We start from the raw sequence: 18,076 nt of genomic DNA on the forward strand, positions 1-18,076 counted from the left end.
AAAGAAATTATTGTGATAAGATTTTTTTCCCCATCTCACCCAGCCCTAAGACAAACAATATACAAATCTCTAGTACACACAGTTCTCCTCCCTTCAATATTAGCTCCTTAGGTTTTTTCTTGATTGAAATGTTCAGACAAGGCACAAACTGGGGATGACTTAATTTTAATGCACATCCTTTGAAGGATGTTTAAAGAATAGAGACAAGCTGTTAGTTTAGGACCTAAATTTTAAACAAAATTCATAAATCAACTGTTGTATATACAATTGTATAAGATTGATAAGTATGATACCTCAACCTGCTATTAAACTTACCAAATGTTTACAGGTTTTGTCATTTCAGTTGTTCCAAAGTTAAGAACAAGTAACATAAAGAAAAGCTTTTTATCATTTCAAGTTTTATTCCTTTTTTCAAGAAGCATCATAAGCAGCATTGACAGTAAAACAACAAAAGCACAGAACAGGTTGTAACACATCACCATGTGAGTACTGTTACATGCATGTGATGGCAGGAAACCCAAAGCCTCATTATCCACCTCTGTTTTCAAACACCGACCTTTAAACTTTACAGTGAAGGTCTCGTTTGCTGCTGCTATTGTTGCTTTACATTCACCCTGAGCAGCTACTTGTTAGTCCTGTACAGACTGAACCACAACCTACATACATTAAACCCGTTAGTAATCCTAAAGTCAAGATACAGTTTATTACCACTACAATCTATTGCTTTTCTCTTTTCATTATAAAATACACGTAGCCTTCACTGAAGTATTCATATTCCCTCATTTACAGAAGAGGTTGAGCAGATTCACTCCTGAAAAGACAGAAGTAGAGCTCTAGAACTTAATAACTTTTCTAACTGACTCTCCACTCTAACAACAAAGTATAAGGAAGCATTAAATCAGCATTCTTCATTTCACAACGTTGTATCAATTATGATGATGGACCTAAACAAGCACCAAAAAAAAAAAAACCTAACATTTTAAAGGCTAGCACTTTTAAATTTTTCATGCTTGTTTACGGCCTACAATGGATAAGTACTGTGCAGTTGGACACAACTTGATACAGTTTTGAGTGTTTTACAGTAGCTACATACTAAACATACTGATGACTTTCCAATTCTACAAGGATGGTGCCAAAACCATTACACAAAAACAAAGGTTCATCTTCGGGGGGCTTGAATATAAATTATATGCAGACCATTTAAATCTGAACAATAACTTACTAGATGGTGATCTTTTGGTCTAATAGTAGCATTAAAGCAAATGTAAAAATATCAGCAAAAGGGACCATAAATAAACATGATTAACTTCACTGTAATATGGCCAGAAACTGACTATTTATATTCTAGAGATCAATTAGGCATGTTTTAATTAATCACTATTTGCTTAAATAAGATCAACCCCTCTTATTGTACTCAGTCAACATTAAAAACCTCTTGGAAAATCTGGTCACAGCAGTCGCTTTCTACTAGTTAAATTTTTAGGACCAAGAAATAACGTGCACCAAATACATATTTAATTATCATTGCTTATCTCATGCTGATGTGCATGTAAGACATTTATAGTCTCGGGGGGTGAAGGTGTTGACGATACTAGAACAAGCAATGCTTCTAGCACTGTTGGGGGACAGAAAGCAATTTGGTTCACTATTATAACAACTTATTAAGGCAGATCTAAGATGAAGAACCACAGATGACCTCCAAAAATATATCTCTTGAAATACAAAGTAAACATTTTCCACACATTATGCTCTAAATAACTAACTTTACTTTTTTCCTCAGTCCTAGTGATAAAAACATGCTTCACTAAAACATTAGGGACTAGAGAAAGTGACACCTGGTGGGATTTTAGCAGTAACAGATTTCACTTTTTTAACCAACCCATCAGTCAACAGTGGAGTCAAATTGATCAGTTAGCAGTGAGTATTACAAGAACAAACAACAAGTCGTAAAATTAATATTTAAAGATATTCTCAAAACCCTCTGTGTGTAAAAGTGCCATTTCCAGTGTGCAGCACTTTGTGTGCCCATAATGTGTGTTCAGACTAAACTAAGGTTTCTGAGAGATTCTTTACTTTATGGGTTTAGCCATGAAACAGTTTAAGTATCCCATGCTTTTTAACAGCCAGTGAACATGACAGTTCAGATGTTTGATGTAGCTACAAGTAGGTCACTGGCTCCAGCTGTTTTGCTGTTGTTGCTTTTATCACTTTCTTGACCCTAACTGACTGTATTTACATATCTCAATATCTAATCTCAAGAATAGTCTCTTGTGCTAAAGGCTAATGATGTAGAACTTACATGGAAAAAAGCTAACTTTTTATACATTAATGTAATGTTGTCTCTAAAATGTATTGGGCATACAGTCTGAAGAGACCTAAAGAGGGACAAGGGGGTGGGGAGAGAAGTGCAAAATGACGTGGTAACATGCAGTACAAATTCAGAAAGTTAGCTCATGCTAAGTGCGAGTGCTGAAAACAAGTCCTGTAAATGAACAAAACACAAGCTCTGACTGTATAGCTTTACAGTACAGACTGTATGGAGATCCCTCCACAATAACATACCCATTCATTTAATAACTGCACTTCCTATGAGAGTAGTTTTGTCCCCTGAGGACTCAGGGTCTGTCTGAAATCAATTGTGTCATGTGCAACACGCAAGTACCATTACACATTTGAGAGATCCTGGCTGGACGGACAGGAAGAACTAAGCATCCCAGCAGAGGCTTAAGGATGAACATGGAAGACGTTTTTACTTTCACAGCAACAGCTTGGGTCCCGCTCCAAAGTCTAACCTCTTTACCAGCCTGAAAAACACAACACACACACACACACACACACACTCAGAGGGCTGCTTTGCGGTTGTCTTACTCACAGCACTTACAAGTTAACATTAGGGAAAAACAAGTTTGTGGTTGTATACATGCTGGATTGTTACTTCTGAGTTCTCTTTTATCCACACTTTTCTTTTTACTTGTAACAGGTTACATAACACGTCTATAACTGTACTTCTGTAGATGCTGCTAACTTGATGGACCGTTCACAAAAGAGCCCCTCACCTATTGTTGCAGAGGCCGTTGGTAGTATGGGTCTCTGAGGAGTTGTTTTGGCCTGGCCCAGGTGGCCCCTGCCCTCCAGCAGGGCCTCTGCGCATCGTTGTCTGCTCTCTAGCATATTCCCGACACGACGCCAGCTTGGACTCCAGGTTCTGTGAGAAGAGAAGAAATAAATCATCAGATGCTTCTGTCGACATTCAACAAAAACTTGATTTCAACAACAGCAACTACCCTGTTCTACATGAACTTGGTACACGTGCTGGTGCTAGAGGTGGTTAAGGAGCGGTTTTACTTGAGAGCCTTTTAAGAACTGCTTCTCTTCTACACAGGCTAGAGAGCCACATCATTGCATGACTGTACATTGTTGAGTCTACAACAATGTAAATGCTGTTCTAAAGTAAGGACTGGCTCCAAATCAGCCATGAAAATCGCCTGGTGGAAAAGAGGCACGAGTTCCTAATGTTTATAAGCCGTTTCTTGTTGTTTGCTGATGACATGTCTATCTGTGACTGCCACAGCCTCTTTTTTTTTTTTTTGGATGCGCAGTTCTGGACTGTAAACAAAACAGTTTCCCACAGCTTTACACTGGTGACTTGGACAATCTCCCACTATGTGTTACATGTGATAATAAAGCAGATTTCATTGACATTGTCTGAAAGTAATTTGTGAAAGAGGCTCATTAGTTTGTGCATGACTTTTGAACTCTAGAAAAGTAGTTGTTTGTGTCCTGCAGCCTGCAGCGTCACATGTTAAGTCATCAGTTAATAAAAACAAACGAGAGTACTAGATCAACAGTAACTGGAATTTTACTTACCCCGACTTTCCTCAGCAACTCTCCAACAATGTTCAGAGCTGTGATTCGTGCTGAAGTAGTAAGAGGAGTCCCTGAAAGGCCTTCCCCTCCAGAAACTAATGATGAAAATATTCACTTTACAGAGATATAAACATAAGAAACCTAAGAACAATTCTCACACTGAAGAATTATTAGTGGTGGAAATCTGTAGCGTTAAAGTGTCAAACAGTAGAAATAACCATGTGAGAAGAACTGATAGACCTGATGCAGTAAATATTATTGATTACCATGTGATATTTTAGCTGGTAAATCAAATTTTAAAAGTGGATGTGAACAAGAACAGAACTTTAAAAAGTGTGGGCAACATGCATGGGTCAGACAAACAGACCTCTGGAGGATGGTGGGGTGGTGTAGGACTCTGCTGAGGCTGGAGGTCTGGACAGTGCACCAGCAGAGGGAACAGGCTGGTTAGAAGATGTAGTTTTGTCTTCAGTCATTTTATCTGGAGGGGTTTGAGGTGGAGTGGGCAACCCAGTCGAGGACGAAGACTCTTTGACTACACTGCTGAGGGACGGCTTCCTGTCCTGTACCTGCTGTTTCTGCTGCACTGCCAACTCCTGCCTCAAGTCTGATTACGACGACAATCAAATAATAGAAGAGTTACAGATATACAGAGATCTTTAAAGACAGACAAACCACACACTGTTCATGTCAAGGTTTTTGACTGGAAAGTGATCGTTTCCATGTTCAAACCGTGTACTTTAGTTATAACAGGATTTTAATACGGTTTTTAACAGGAAAGTCCTGATAACAGTTAGCACAAAGCTTCACCTCTGGCCTCATCCTTCAGTCTCTGGACAGACTCTAACAGGTTTTCTTTCTCGTCCAGCTCACTCTCCAGGAAGGCGTTTCTCTCGATAACCTGGTTCATCCTTTGCTCAAAGTCCTCCAGTGACATGATGGTCGCTCTGAAACACACAAACAAAATAAGACATGAGTGTCATGTGTCTAACAACCGGTTAGTTAGAAGGTCAGTGCTCCTAAACGGAGTTTGGAAACACCTTCAGATGTACTCAGGAGAGCTCACAGTGCATTAAGTTGGATTATTTGGGAGAAAAGATGACCTGACTTGACAGTTCAGTGGTACATTTTTCTAAGTACTGTTAACTATAAAAGATATAACTTAGTGATATAAACATCAACATCAACCGTTTACCCCAACTTAAAGTTTTTAAGGGCCATAACACACCAAGTAGAAGCAGCTTTAAACTGTCTGGTTAACAAGAGCAATTCCATCAAGCTGCAGTGCCTCAAGACAGCTCTAACCCACGATAGGCTGAGGGAGGACCAAGATGTTGTTATTTGTACCTTTTATTTTATTTATACCCTTTATTTGTAATATTAACACAATCATACTTTCAACAGGTCCCAACTGAAGAATTAAATCAAATTACATAAAGCTCTATTTTAACAGGATATTAAGACAAATGTAATGCTAAAACAGGTTATTTTCAAACCTATAGATCTCTCATATAACAAAAAAAAATGGGTAATGTCGGTGTTCATGTTCACATTATTGCTAATCCTTAAAGATGGAAAAAAAACACTAAGCTAAATAACACTCACCCTTCTCCATCATTCATGTACACAAACAACATGTGGGCAGGATAAGCTACCTTTAGCTGCATGTTAGTAACAGTCATGAAAAACCTGCAGAAGGCACATTTCTATCATAGCTCCTCTTCTCCTTTCTCCTACAGACAGACATTATTGGTTTTTGCTTGTTTTTGGCATTTTTGTTTGGCATTTTCATTTTGGTTTAGAGGCATGGCTTGAGGATTATGGACTCAACCTCAGGCAGGGGGCCTGGCTTGAGGTGCTGCAGCTGGAACCTTCTCAGCAAGAGTTGTGTGAATATAGTAAGCAATTGTTGATTTTTCTATGGTTTCCACATATGCAGTCTCTGGGCTCAGTTATCTCTTTCTGTCATGCAAACTCAACATTCAGTTTTACTGACCTTGAATTCAAATATTTTTTTATATATTGATTAAAAGACTACACAACAGTATAACTGTGATATGCAAGACATGATGTAAGGGCACCTGCTCATATTTGTACAATTACTGAGCTTAACACCAACAGACCTATTTACTGTGCTAAAAGATTGTCCATCAAGTGTGTGCGTGTGCGTGCGTGTGCGTGCGTGCCCACCTTTTGGCCCTCTCCAGGTCATCATTTGCCTGCTCCAGCTCTCTGATGTATTTGTGAAGATGGTCTCTGATGGCCGTGGTCTCAGCCAGGTCTCCTTCTAGGCTTGAGATCTGCCGGCAAGCCTCAGAGTGCTGTGTTTCATACTTCTCCTGGCAGGGGGATGAGTACAGTGTTAGGAGCAGACAGAATAGACAACAAAATCTGAAGAAAAGGACAACATATGAAGGCTGGAGAACAGCAGAACAAGCAGAAAGTTGCTGACTAAAAATTGTCCTATAAAAGATTGAACTTAAGAGGATACATTTGTACTTTATAGTATAAGTCGTAATTCTACAATTATTTTTAAAATATTGAATTATTTAAAAAGATAGCAAAATAGGAACTTAAATGGTCTGCACTTATATAACGCTTTTCTACCTGTTGGCACTGAAAGCGCTTTACACTGCTTCTTATTCACACATTTGCACTGACAACCACACACACCGATGGGGGCGTGGCTATGCAGCTGGCCAACGCTCACCCCGAGAAACTAAGTTGGGGTTCAGCGTCTTGCTCAAGAACACTTCGGACAAGGAGGAGCTGGGGATTAAACCAACAACTGCGAGATTGGTGGACAACCGTTCTACTTTCCTGTGCCACAGTCACCCAGTACTTAATAAGTAAGAGAATAGACACCTGAAGAAAGCAAATACTACATGAACTGGTTTAAAGTCTGATAGTTCCTTCCCAGAAACCACATCCTCTGGTGCACAGCATAGTGCACCAATTTGTGCATATGTGAAAACTTAGGTCAACATTGACAGACTACGTCAATAAAGAATACAAGGAATAATCCTTCACAATTAATACTATAATCAGAGTGTAATCACAGTAACTTTGTTATCAAACCTTTTCCCTCTGGCAGATGACAACAACAATGTGAGGTATAACATGGCCTCAATTTGCCTTGAGCAGGCTGAAATGCCACCTAGGAGTAAAAATCGTCAACTTCCGAGAACAGAAGCCTTCTGGATAGTTACCACATCTTACAGAGAGTAATACCAATAAATCCAATACTAATACTAATAAAAGTTAAAAAGACAGAAAAGCTACAGACAGAATAGAGTAATAATATTATCAAAAACTAACTAAAATCTCTTAACAAGCCCATATCTAGCAGTTTTTTTCGGATAGTGTGATTTGTTTTTTATAATGCGGTACATTATACATATGTGTGTTTGTCACATTAAAATAAAGGGTATTTTCTAAAGTTATTAACTTTTGTAAATTTGACCTCCAGATCTGAGGTGATCTTTTAATTAAAATCCTTAAAGAATAAAAAAATAATAATTGGGAGACCAGCATCAGTTTGTTTATACTCAAACATGTCTGGATGATATGAAAAGGTATGTCTGTTCTGCAGGCAAGTTCAGTTATATACATGCTGGAAGTCTTCAGTTCGAGCAACAACATGTTAAATACAACTCCAGCAATACTGAAACAAGCTCACTCATCACTAGTTAATACATTGTTTGACAGCAGCCATATGATAAATGGAGTTGCACAACTAGCAAGAGAGCTAACTCCTGACATACCAGAAATCATATGAAAGTCAGAAATCCAAAGAGCTAGATCATTTACCATTGAGGTGATTGATGCTACAGAACCAACTGCCAATACACAACACATGGAGCGATTACCTCATTCACAGCCATTCACCAGGGACACTGCATGATGCATAAAAAAGGACTTAGCTCTGGAAAAAACAGCAAGCAATTTATAGAAAACTTATCTTAAATAGGTGTTTTGTTCTAATGGGACTTTTTGCCTTGTTTATGTTTTAAACTGAGCCGCTGTCTATCAAAACACCAAAATGTTATCAGAAAATAGATAAAAGTTTTTTTTTCTGAAAAGTGAGGAGAGTTAACTGTGATATTACTGGATTGGATTAGATGGAAAGTACAACCATCCCCCCAAGAAAAACCCTAAGCAGGAGTCACCAGTTGTCTTTTTCTGCCCTGAATCAGCCCTCTGTGCAAGTGTGTGTGTGTGTGTGTGTGTGTGTGTGTGTGTGTGTGTGTGTGTGTGTGTGTGTGTGTGTGTGTGTGTGTGTGTGTTCAGACAAGAGACAAATGTACCAGCAAAACCTATTCACCGCAGGCAAATGGGAGCCATAAAACCCATGTACTATCAGCTGATAAACATGGATATCACCCCAGTCAAATCCACTTTAACCGACAGTTGTGTCAAAGCTATATTAATAACATAACTTTCCCTGGAGAACCCGGAAACAGCAGCTTTACACTTTGTTGAAAGCTCTAAAACTCATCTTTAGAAGCTACTTATTCTACAGGCATTTCTGAATGCCTTCAGTAACATTAGGAGCAGATCCTGCATTACAAATACATGTGCATTGTTTATTGTTTTATTGTTAATTTGTCAAGATGAGATGCAACCTGTTGACATTTTTGCAGATATAATAAAAGTACTGCAAGTATTGATAATTTCCCCCCCAAACCTTGTAGTTTTCCAGTTCCATACAAAGGCGACTGTTGGCAGCAAGGAGCTCATGGTTTCGACCCTCACACTGTTTTAGCTCGGTCTCCAGCTCTATCTCATAGTCCCGACTCATCTGCTGAAACTCCTGAAGCTCTTCTTGGGCTTCCTTCGCACTGCACACACAGACACGAAAAAAAAAAAATACTCACTTATGTTTGGAGTTTAACAACGAAACAACGGCATTGTCTAGTTTTGCCAGACTAATGTTTGAGACCAGAAATGTTTGGACTTACAACATAACATTGGCATTTTCCAGTAAACATAAAATAAATTAAACATAAAATTCTAAAAATTGCAGAAATTGGTTTTATTAGGAAAATGCCCAGAGGCTCACATTAGATTCTCTAGCAGGAGTTTGTGCAGACTCACATTTCTACAAACTGAAAATCAACAGTGAAGACAAGGTATTGATTATTTCTTCATAATTTATTACGGAGCCCCAGGCATCCTGGTATTTTTGGTCTTACACACAAATTATTGCCTTGTTCACACAAGATGTGCCTACAAGGTAAAAAAACAAACCACACACACAAAAAATAAACACTTTAGGAAGTGTTAAAAAAAATGGTCAGAAGTAAGGTTGGTGAAATATGCAAAATACTTGGATCATCCTTCTAAAACACAACACTGCAGGCAAATTAACCTAGGGCTGTATTATCGTACCAAGATAAAGTGTACATATTACCAGAGGTTGCGTGTAAAGTCTAAATATATAGATTTAGTATGTGCACACCACTTGAGCAACTTTTACATCTTCATATAAATCAACTGCAGGGAAAATCATAAAAAAATAAGTTATTTAATACGAACTGGAGAGACACACACCTCTGTTGGTGCATGATAGCCTGCTCCTTCCAGTACTCTAGCTCTTGCTTCAGGGACCCAAACTCTGGAAGTTCTTGATCCCCCATCTCCAGTCCTGGGCAGATGCAGATTCGACTGTTGTTAAAAAAAATAACATAAAAAAAAAGCATCAAGAAGCCCTACATTTCACAGAAGCCGCATTATTTGGTCGGCATCAAAATCCACTTGTTCACAAATTAACCTTAACTAACTACATAACAATATAACTAGGTGAATTAAATGAAATGAATAAAAATTGCTTCTGTAAATAATGAGGGCATGACGAATTACAAATTGTTACAATCGATTCATGAAACATATTCAACGTTATTCACATTCAATACAATGAAACTTAAGCTACTCCTGAAATTAATTGGTTAGCAAAATAACGGGTAGTTTGTCATTACGATGACCTCACCGTCTAAACATTACAGAGATTTATCTCAAACAAATATCTACAAACATTAAACCATTCACCATCAAAAGTTGGGAAAATGGTCCAGCGGATAATTTTATGAATGACACTCAAATTAAATGAGCGTTAGCTGCTCTAGCTAACGAAGTTCGGCGTTAACCATTTAAATCCCAGCTGAAGATAACGTATTAGTCACAGCTGTAGATTTAACTTACGATCAAAAGTTTGCTATATTCGAAGCAGCAACGTTATGTTTTATCCAAGTCCTCCTCGTATGCTGGTATTACCACTAACAAAGTTTGTCGGTTAAATTTAAAGTTGAAATGGTGAAAAAAAACTATTTCACAGACTCGCCCGAGTTGAAAATCTCAAAGTTGCTACTGGCTTTGGAAGGACGTCGAACAATGCAAGTTGCCATTCATATTGTCCAGACCAATTCACCAATCACAAGTTAGGTGACAGTCCCGTCTCTTGTTGCTATTAGTTATCTGTCTGTCAATCAAAGTGTAAGAGGCGGGACCAGGATCATTGTCCAATCAGAGTGGTCCTCAGTCTAAAAGCGTCTCGGGGTTTAGATGAATTACAAGAAGCCGGTGCTGCCTCCTAGCGCTATCGGGGCCCATCACCGTTATGTTATTTAGGAAAAACGGAGCTGATGTTGGGGGTTTTCCACGGCAGCAATTTGATGTAAAGTAATACATTACAATCCAAGCATCAGTAGTGGGCCTCCTGTATTTACAGGCACAATACCCTGGGCCCGTTGAAAAGCAACAATAAAGTTCAAAATATGTAATCAAAGCATTGCAATTAACTGTCAAATAAATACTCATAAGACTATTTATTCTTATGATAAGATGAAATAGTTAAACGTGTTCATATTGAAACTGAGACATCTAAACTTGTTTTTACCCATGTGGAGCTTATTAACATCCAGTTTACAGATAATTGATATTCTGACTCATTTTGGGTTTGCTTTTATGATATAAAATTAATTCACATCCCATTGTTGCAATGTAATGTCTTGTTTTCCTTTAAGCTGTTCCCTTTCAGGGGTCGTTACAGCGAATCATGTACCTCCATCTAACCCTGTCCTCTGCATCCTCTTCCCCCACACCAGCTAACTTCATGTCCTCTCTCACTACATCCATAAATCTCCTCTTTGATCTTCCTCCTGACCTCCTGCCTGGCAACTCCAACCTCAGCATCCTTCTACCAATATATTCACAGTTTCTCCTCTGAACATGTCCAAACCACCTCAATCTGGCCTCTCTGACTTTATCTCCAAAACATCTAACATGAGCTGTCCCTCTGATGTCCTCATTCCTGATCCTGTCCATCCTCGTCACTCCCAAGGAGAACCTCAACATCTTAGAGCTCTGCCACCTCCAGCTCTGCCTCCTGTCTTTTCTTCAGTGCCACTGTCTCTAAGCCGAACAACATCTCTGGTCTCACCACCGTCTTAAACATCTTTCCTTTCATTCTCGCTGATAGTCTTTTATCACACAACACACCTGACACTTTTCTCCACCCGTTCCAACCTGCTTGCACTCGCCTCTTCACCTCTTTTCCACACTCACCGTTACTCTGAACCGTTGACCCTAAGTACTTAAAGTCCTTCACCTTCTTCACCTCTGCTCACTGTAACCTCACCGTTCTACCTTGGTCCCTCTTATTGACACACATGTATTCTGTCTTACTGCGGCTAAGCTTCATTCCTCTGTTTTCCAGAGCAGACCTCCACCTCTCTAGATTTTCCTCCACCTGCTCCCTGCTCTCACTACAGATCACAATGTCATCTGCAAACATCATAGTCCATGGAGATTCCTGTCTGACCTCATCTGTCAGTCTGTCCATCACCAGAGCAAACAAGAAGGGGCTCAGAGTCGATCCTTGATGCAGACCCACCTCCACCTTGAACTCCTCTGTCACACCAACAAGACACCTCACCACGGTCTTACAGCTCTCATACATGTCCTGCACCACTCTAACATACTTCTCTGCCACTCCAGACGTCCTCATACAATACCACAGCTCCTCTCTCTGCACCCCGTCATACGCTTTCTCTAAATCTACGAAGACACAGTGCAATACTATCTGTCCTGCATACCTGTGCTGAAGACCAAACCTGCCCATCACATTCTCATCACCTCTTACCTACATGTCCATTGAAATCTGCAAAAATCACTAGTCTCTCACCTCTGGGGATGCACTGCATCACTTCACTTAACTCACTCCAGAATTTATCCTTTTCTTCTAACTCACATCATACCTGTGGGGCATAACCACTAACACTGAAAGCCCTGAATTTCCAGCTCACAAACTCCTCTTTCAGGATAACTCCTACTCCATTTTTCTTCCTATCCGACCCATGGTAAAATAACTTGAACCCTGCTCCTAAGCTTCTAGCCTTGCTACCTTTCCACCTCTTCTCCTGGACACATAGTATAACCACCTTCCTTCTCTGCATCATGTCAACCAACTCTCAAGCTTTCCCTGTCATAGTGCCAACATTCAAAGTCCTTACTGTCAGTCCTACATTCTTAGCTTTCCTCTTCTCTCTTTGCCCTCAAATACACCTTGCTCCTCTTCTTCTTCGACCACCAGTAGCCCAATTTTCACCGGCACCCTGTAGGTCAACAGCACTGGTGGCGGTCGTTTTTAACCAGGGCTGCAACCTATGTATGGAAGTCAGATTCAGCATGGAAGTCAGATTCGGTGTGGAAGTCATGATTTAAGTCATGTTTAATTTGACACGTGTTTTACGTCGGATACCCTTCGTCACACAACCCTCTGCATTTATCCAGACTTGGGACTGGCATACCTGTATGAAGACACTAGCTTGTGACCCCTTGTGGTTGCATTCCATTATTCTAGTGCAATGTAATGTAATGTAACCTTTATTTATATTGCACTTGACAACAATCAGGGATTGACCTAAGCACTTTACAAAAACATAAAACATTAAAATATTAAAAAGAGAAGAATAAAATAAAACAATAAAAATAACAACAGTCTGAATCGCTTAATGCCGGATTGAACAAGTGAGTCTTATGTTCGTTTTAAAAATTTGGAGCTTAAATATAACACAAATATCATCTTAGGGGCAATAATAGCAAAGACCCTGTCACGCCAGACCAGAACAATAGGGGCTTTAAATGTAAGTAATAATATCTTAAAATTGACTTTCAAGTGAATAGGAAGCCAATCCAAATTATGAGATTGCACTAGTCAGAATAACAACCCCATCTCATTGCTGTGACTTGTCCGATCAATTTTACTAGACACAAGCATTGCTACACTATATAATTCACATTTAACTGGAATGTTGTTGGAAAAGAGTGTTTTCTGTGTGCTCATCCAACCTACCTGTGTAAATTAAGGTTATATAAATCTTGTGTTTTTCATTTTATTGAATGTGTTTTTTCCTGGTAGAAATAGGCTTTCATTCATTGGAAGATATAAACTTAAATCTATGATTTTTTTTTAGACCTCGGTACATAATCATGTTGTGTTTTAGGTTTTTGGGCCCTTTAAGACCCCATCTGTGGCACTTACATTAACTATAGAAGATTATAGAGGGAAGATGCATTAGCAGCATATTTGACTGGGGAATTTTCCTTCTGGATTGTAGGGTCAGAGGTCACACTGTCTACCTGCAATCCACATGCTCCATCACTAGTGCACAGATCTGTCATATGCACACACACAAACACAAAAAACACACACATATGTATGTAGAGAGAAAGAGTAGTGCCAAGAGAAGGCCTCACTGGTGTAAAGCAGAAGTATCAAGCCTTGTAAACAGAGCTAAGGAATTTCACTGCTTGTTTTTATATTCAATAGCACAACCAAAACATCATAACAAAAATTATAAGCACAAACAATAAAAAAGTGCTGCCTGTTGGCAAGTTCACGATACTACCTTCACATTGAATTAACAGGGAGGTGGAGGAGAGAGGAGAAACAGTTTGCCTTCTGAGTTCGACTTGTAGTAAGGTTGTGGGAGGAAAAACTTTTTTTTATTAAAAATGTTTTCAATATTGAACAAGACTGGGATCTTTTCCTGCCTTTACCAAATGCTTCAAGCCCCTGAATGTAATTATAAAATGATTTTAGAAGGGAAACATTAAGAATAAGGTGTCCAAACTTTCACTGGTACTGTATACCCAGTATGAACATAGGTAGAACATAGGTACAAATATATCTACACATTTACCTAAAGCGGGTCACAATTTCACCTAAAATGGACTTGACGGTGAAGGTGTACTATATAAGCATCATTTCTAGGAGACAGGGTTTGTAAAAAACTAAATGTTTAAAACCAAATGTTTCTCAAGTAGCTATAGGGCCACAGCACTTCCAGTATATGGTAAATACTTCTTGGCTTTGGCATAGAAAAGATCAAATGTAATAATATCCAACACACAAGGAGAATACATACATACAACATTATTAATATTACATTATTAATAGTTCAAAATCCGTAACAGTCAGTAAATTGTGTGCGTATATGAAAAATAGTGACACTGGCCATCCATACTTTCCAACTACTGACATGTTCTTCAGTTTTTCTAGAGTGGTTTCAATTTGTGGGTACTAGTTTAGCAAAGGTCAAGCTCAAAGGCCTCCTGCTCGCCCTCCTTTCAGTTTTCCTTCTGGATCTTTTGTTTTTTTCGTGCTAACCGGGCCTCACGCATCTCCTCCAGAGTCTTACGAGGGTCTATGATGAAGGCAAACGCAACAGCAGCAGTGCCATCGCCGTTCTGCCGAGAGAAGCACAGAAAGGTGGCCCAGAGAAAGGCGCAGCAGCCCATGAAGGCCGTCCGCATGTACAACGGCATCAGGACAAAGTTCAGAAACTGTGATAAGGCAGCAAGATGAAAGGCCAGAGAACAGGTTGGGGAAATGAACAGGAAAAGTTGCAGTGATGATAAATGCACTGTCACAGGTCGAAAATGTCACAAAACACAAATACCTACATGACCTGTCAAAGTGAAACAGTCCAAAAAATATAACAATGTTCTTCATTGTTTGTTTTGCATGTTGTCATTTAAAAAGAAAATGTTATATCTTATAAGAAAACTGTACATATAATGTGCACATTTGAAATAACCTTTTAAAATACAGTTGAGTTTCTGATAATAATTAGCCTTCATTTACAATTAAGTTATAGCCATATAATTGGAATTTTAGCATCGTTCTTGTACAATAAGACTAAAAATTGTTTCCATAGTTACCTGCATGAATGGCCAGTACATAAGTCCAGTCTGAAAGTGAAAATATGACATAACTTAAGTGTTTTTTGAAGAGAGACTCAAAATCTGCACAATCATTCTGTATTTTACTGCCTTGATATATTATGGGAGATCAATTTTGAATTTAAAAATCGAAAGATGAGGATTGTAGCTTGGAAAGTGCGTTAGGTTTGGAAACTTCTTAAATATACCACAAACCATCTTTTAAACTCTGTGTCTATCCTGGAAGCAAAGGAGCATCACACTGCTCCTGGCTTGCAGCATCCAAGTTGTTTTTATAAACTGTCACAAGAGGGACTTGGGAGTGAATTTTGGATATAATTGTATCGGTATGATTGATTGTAGCATTGTCTCGTCCAATGTCAGCTGGACGTGGTTTCAAAAACACTTCTCTATATATCTCTATACTATCAGAGCAGCAGGACATTGTGATTTGCAGGATTTCAGCTCCTAGGCGTCCTGAAACTCGACTTTTTATCCCCTTGCAGTAGTTACGTATTGAATTACCCCGCTTGCTCCCGAGCCTTCTGTCCGTGGCAGTGGCATAATCTAGGTTAATCTGTTGTGAGCTCGCAGCAGCAGCAGTTACCGTGTGTAACGGGGGGGCTTTCCCTCGCTTCATGCTACTGGAGCCTTATTTACCTTCCAGGTGTTGAAAAACTTGTCCCTCCAATCTTCAAAGATGTCTTCTTTACCCTCCAAGAAACTTACACCTGCAGGAAACAGCAGAGTTTTACTCAAGTGTGCGATTACCCACAATCTAAACACTCTGCACCTCGGAACATGTGACTTTATGGGCGAGAAATTATGACAGGGAGCTTCAACGCCTTATACTGGCTGCAGTGTTTGTATATTACCTAATTGTAGGCTGTTCTTTACTTTGAAGATTTGTGTACACAACTGGTCTACCTGAGAAATTGCGTTTTATGAGAATTTATGTTGCTATATACATTTTATATAGATTTTGAATATAAATATATATATTTAAAATAAAAATTCAATTTTATCAAAGGCATAAGGTGTGTGTATTGTTGATTTGACACAACGAAATCTTACCTGTGTAGAAAACACTGGTGGCCAAAGGCGATGCGAAGCTTTGGTCCAGCAGCAGCTTGCGGAAAACCATTCCGGCAGACTTTCCAGGGAACCGCCTCTCCAGGGCTCGTAGCCAGAAATAATTAAAGTTTCCATGGAAACTGATTGCCACGATGGCCACGTTGCGAGTGTGTTTCCAATCTATCCGCTCTTTTTGGGCAAGGAGCTGATGGACCAGGTCACCACCGGCGAACAAGCATCCGTACAAAGTGACATTGGCCAGCCAGGGGAATCGTTTGGCGGCTTCTTTCAATACCACTCTCCTCATTTTGGCCCCGAGGGGGACACGGTGGGACCCCGTTGAAGTCTACAAAATGTTGCTGAATTGCTCTAAATAGCTAAAGACGTATGCATGGAGGGTAAATTAATTTGAGTAGACCTTGATGCCAACGGGCTGGCCGCCACTGAGCAATCCATCTGTGCGCGGTAATCAGGGAGGGATTAGACCTTTTCACTGGCTGCAAGAATATCACACATTATCAGAACTCAGATGACTAATGAAAGGTAGACTCTGCAGACACCCTGGACGGCATTCGTGCGTTATGCGTAAAATGTGCCATTGCTCCACTTTAGTCTCTTGGTGAGAGCTTCTCCAATAGTAGTTTATGCAAGAAAGCGTAAAATTTGTACGATGATTACAAAAAAGTAATCTTATCGAAACGGTTAGATATAACAAAAGAATAAAGTCCAGCTCTCTGGGTCGGCGTGTCACTTCTGGTGAATCAGGTGCCTCTCTAACAAATCCAGCGAGTCAGGCGCTAATCTCACGGATTGTCCCGAGCCGCTGAAACGTCCAACCCTGTCCGACTACGTCACTGATGTCAACAGCAGCAATCCGCTGCGCAGCTCTGTCCCGATGCGCTTTCATCCAGTGTGCGTTGTCACTAACAAGACTGTCAACAGTCAAAAAGGCACTGGAAACTAACAAATATTAAAATGTGAGAAGCCGGAGAAGGTGCATTTTTGGGGCAGATTGAAGGATTGTTACCGCTTTTTAATCAGCCTCAAACTTAAAATGTAAAGCCCCTGTATGCAAATTAACACACTTGTTTAAACAAGGTCAGCGTCCAGCTGCAAAGTGCAAACTGGTGTTTTTTTTACACCACTAGAGGTCGTTATCGTTTGGCACTGAACATTGCTTCTGTTTTAGTATCTTCTTCGAGACGTTTCTAATTTAGAGCCAAGGCTCAGCTGCACTCAGTTCTGACAGTTGGTCATAAAAAACAAGACACTGGATAATGTTAATATGGGCGGTAAACTTTCCAACATGTTACACATTGGATGTTCAATCAACTAAAAACTAAAATTATTTGCGGACCTATAGGCTATATTGATAATTACATTGATGGCTGATGGTCTTATTTTAATCTCAATGATGAAAAAGCTCAATCTTGCCCAGTTCCAAATGCTGTTCAGTGCATTTTAATGTTCATACCAGTTACATGAACATACAGTCATAGACTTTTTTAAGCCTTCTAAGTTTATTTGTGCATTTTGGAACTTTAGGTACCATATAATTACTTGACCAATAAAAAATGTATGCAATGAACAAATGATCAAAATATCAACGAAAATTATCTATGGTCCCTTTAAAATTAGACTTTGCTACAAAGCTGCTCTAAAAGAGCAGAGATGATGTGATTTTCCAGTTTAAATGCCAAACACATTTGTGACAAACCAGACTTTACAGAACCAACTGAGATCGAGTGAAATTGAGGCTTTTATGGTGCTGGGTGTTCAGGCCCCAGCAGTTGCCTGTTATGCTCCAGCCTTGGGTTTGGACTCGCTTCAAATCATTTCATCAGTCACACTTCGACCAGAGAGGGGAGGGCGGTGCACGGCTCCATGCCATTGGCTGGTGTTCATGTCGCTC

The 18,076-nt window shown here is 39.5% G+C and overlaps 2 protein-coding genes across 3 annotated transcripts; both read right to left on the reverse strand.

Moving 5' to 3' along the window:
- Positions 1–387: 387 nt before the first annotated feature.
- On the reverse strand, positions 388–10,269 carry LOC137100206 (nuclear distribution protein nudE homolog 1-like). Of its 2 annotated transcripts, none has more exons than XM_067477863.1 (9): positions 10,069–10,269; positions 9,421–9,514; positions 8,555–8,708; positions 6,058–6,206; positions 4,678–4,814; positions 4,235–4,474; positions 3,868–3,962; positions 3,057–3,205; positions 388–2,804 (listed from the first exon to the last, which is right to left on the reverse strand). In XM_067477863.1, the coding sequence occupies exons 2-9, from the start codon at positions 9,504–9,506 to the stop codon at positions 2,756–2,758; spliced, it is 1,059 nt and encodes a 352-aa protein (XP_067333964.1). In that variant the 5' UTR covers positions 9,507–9,514; positions 10,069–10,269; the 3' UTR covers positions 388–2,755. The 2 variants fall into 2 exon arrangements, with proteins under 2 accessions (XP_067333964.1, XP_067333963.1); XM_067477862.1 differs by having other exon boundaries at positions 9,421–9,534.
- Positions 10,270–12,879: 2,610 nt separating this feature from the next.
- On the reverse strand, positions 12,880–18,005 carry mpv17l (MPV17 mitochondrial membrane protein like). Its single transcript, XM_067477868.1, has 4 exons — positions 16,165–18,005; positions 15,751–15,821; positions 15,091–15,120; positions 12,880–14,712 (listed from the first exon to the last, which is right to left on the reverse strand). Exons 1-4 carry the CDS (start codon positions 16,469–16,471, stop codon positions 14,497–14,499), a joined length of 624 nt encoding a protein of 207 aa, XP_067333969.1. The 5' UTR covers positions 16,472–18,005; the 3' UTR covers positions 12,880–14,496.
- Positions 18,006–18,076: the final 71 nt, after the last annotated feature.

The sequence above is a fragment of the Channa argus genome, chromosome 15 (genome assembly GCF_033026475.1).
Source record: "Channa argus isolate prfri chromosome 15, Channa argus male v1.0, whole genome shotgun sequence".
NCBI classification, from domain to species: Eukaryota; Metazoa; Chordata; class Actinopteri; order Anabantiformes; family Channidae; genus Channa; species Channa argus.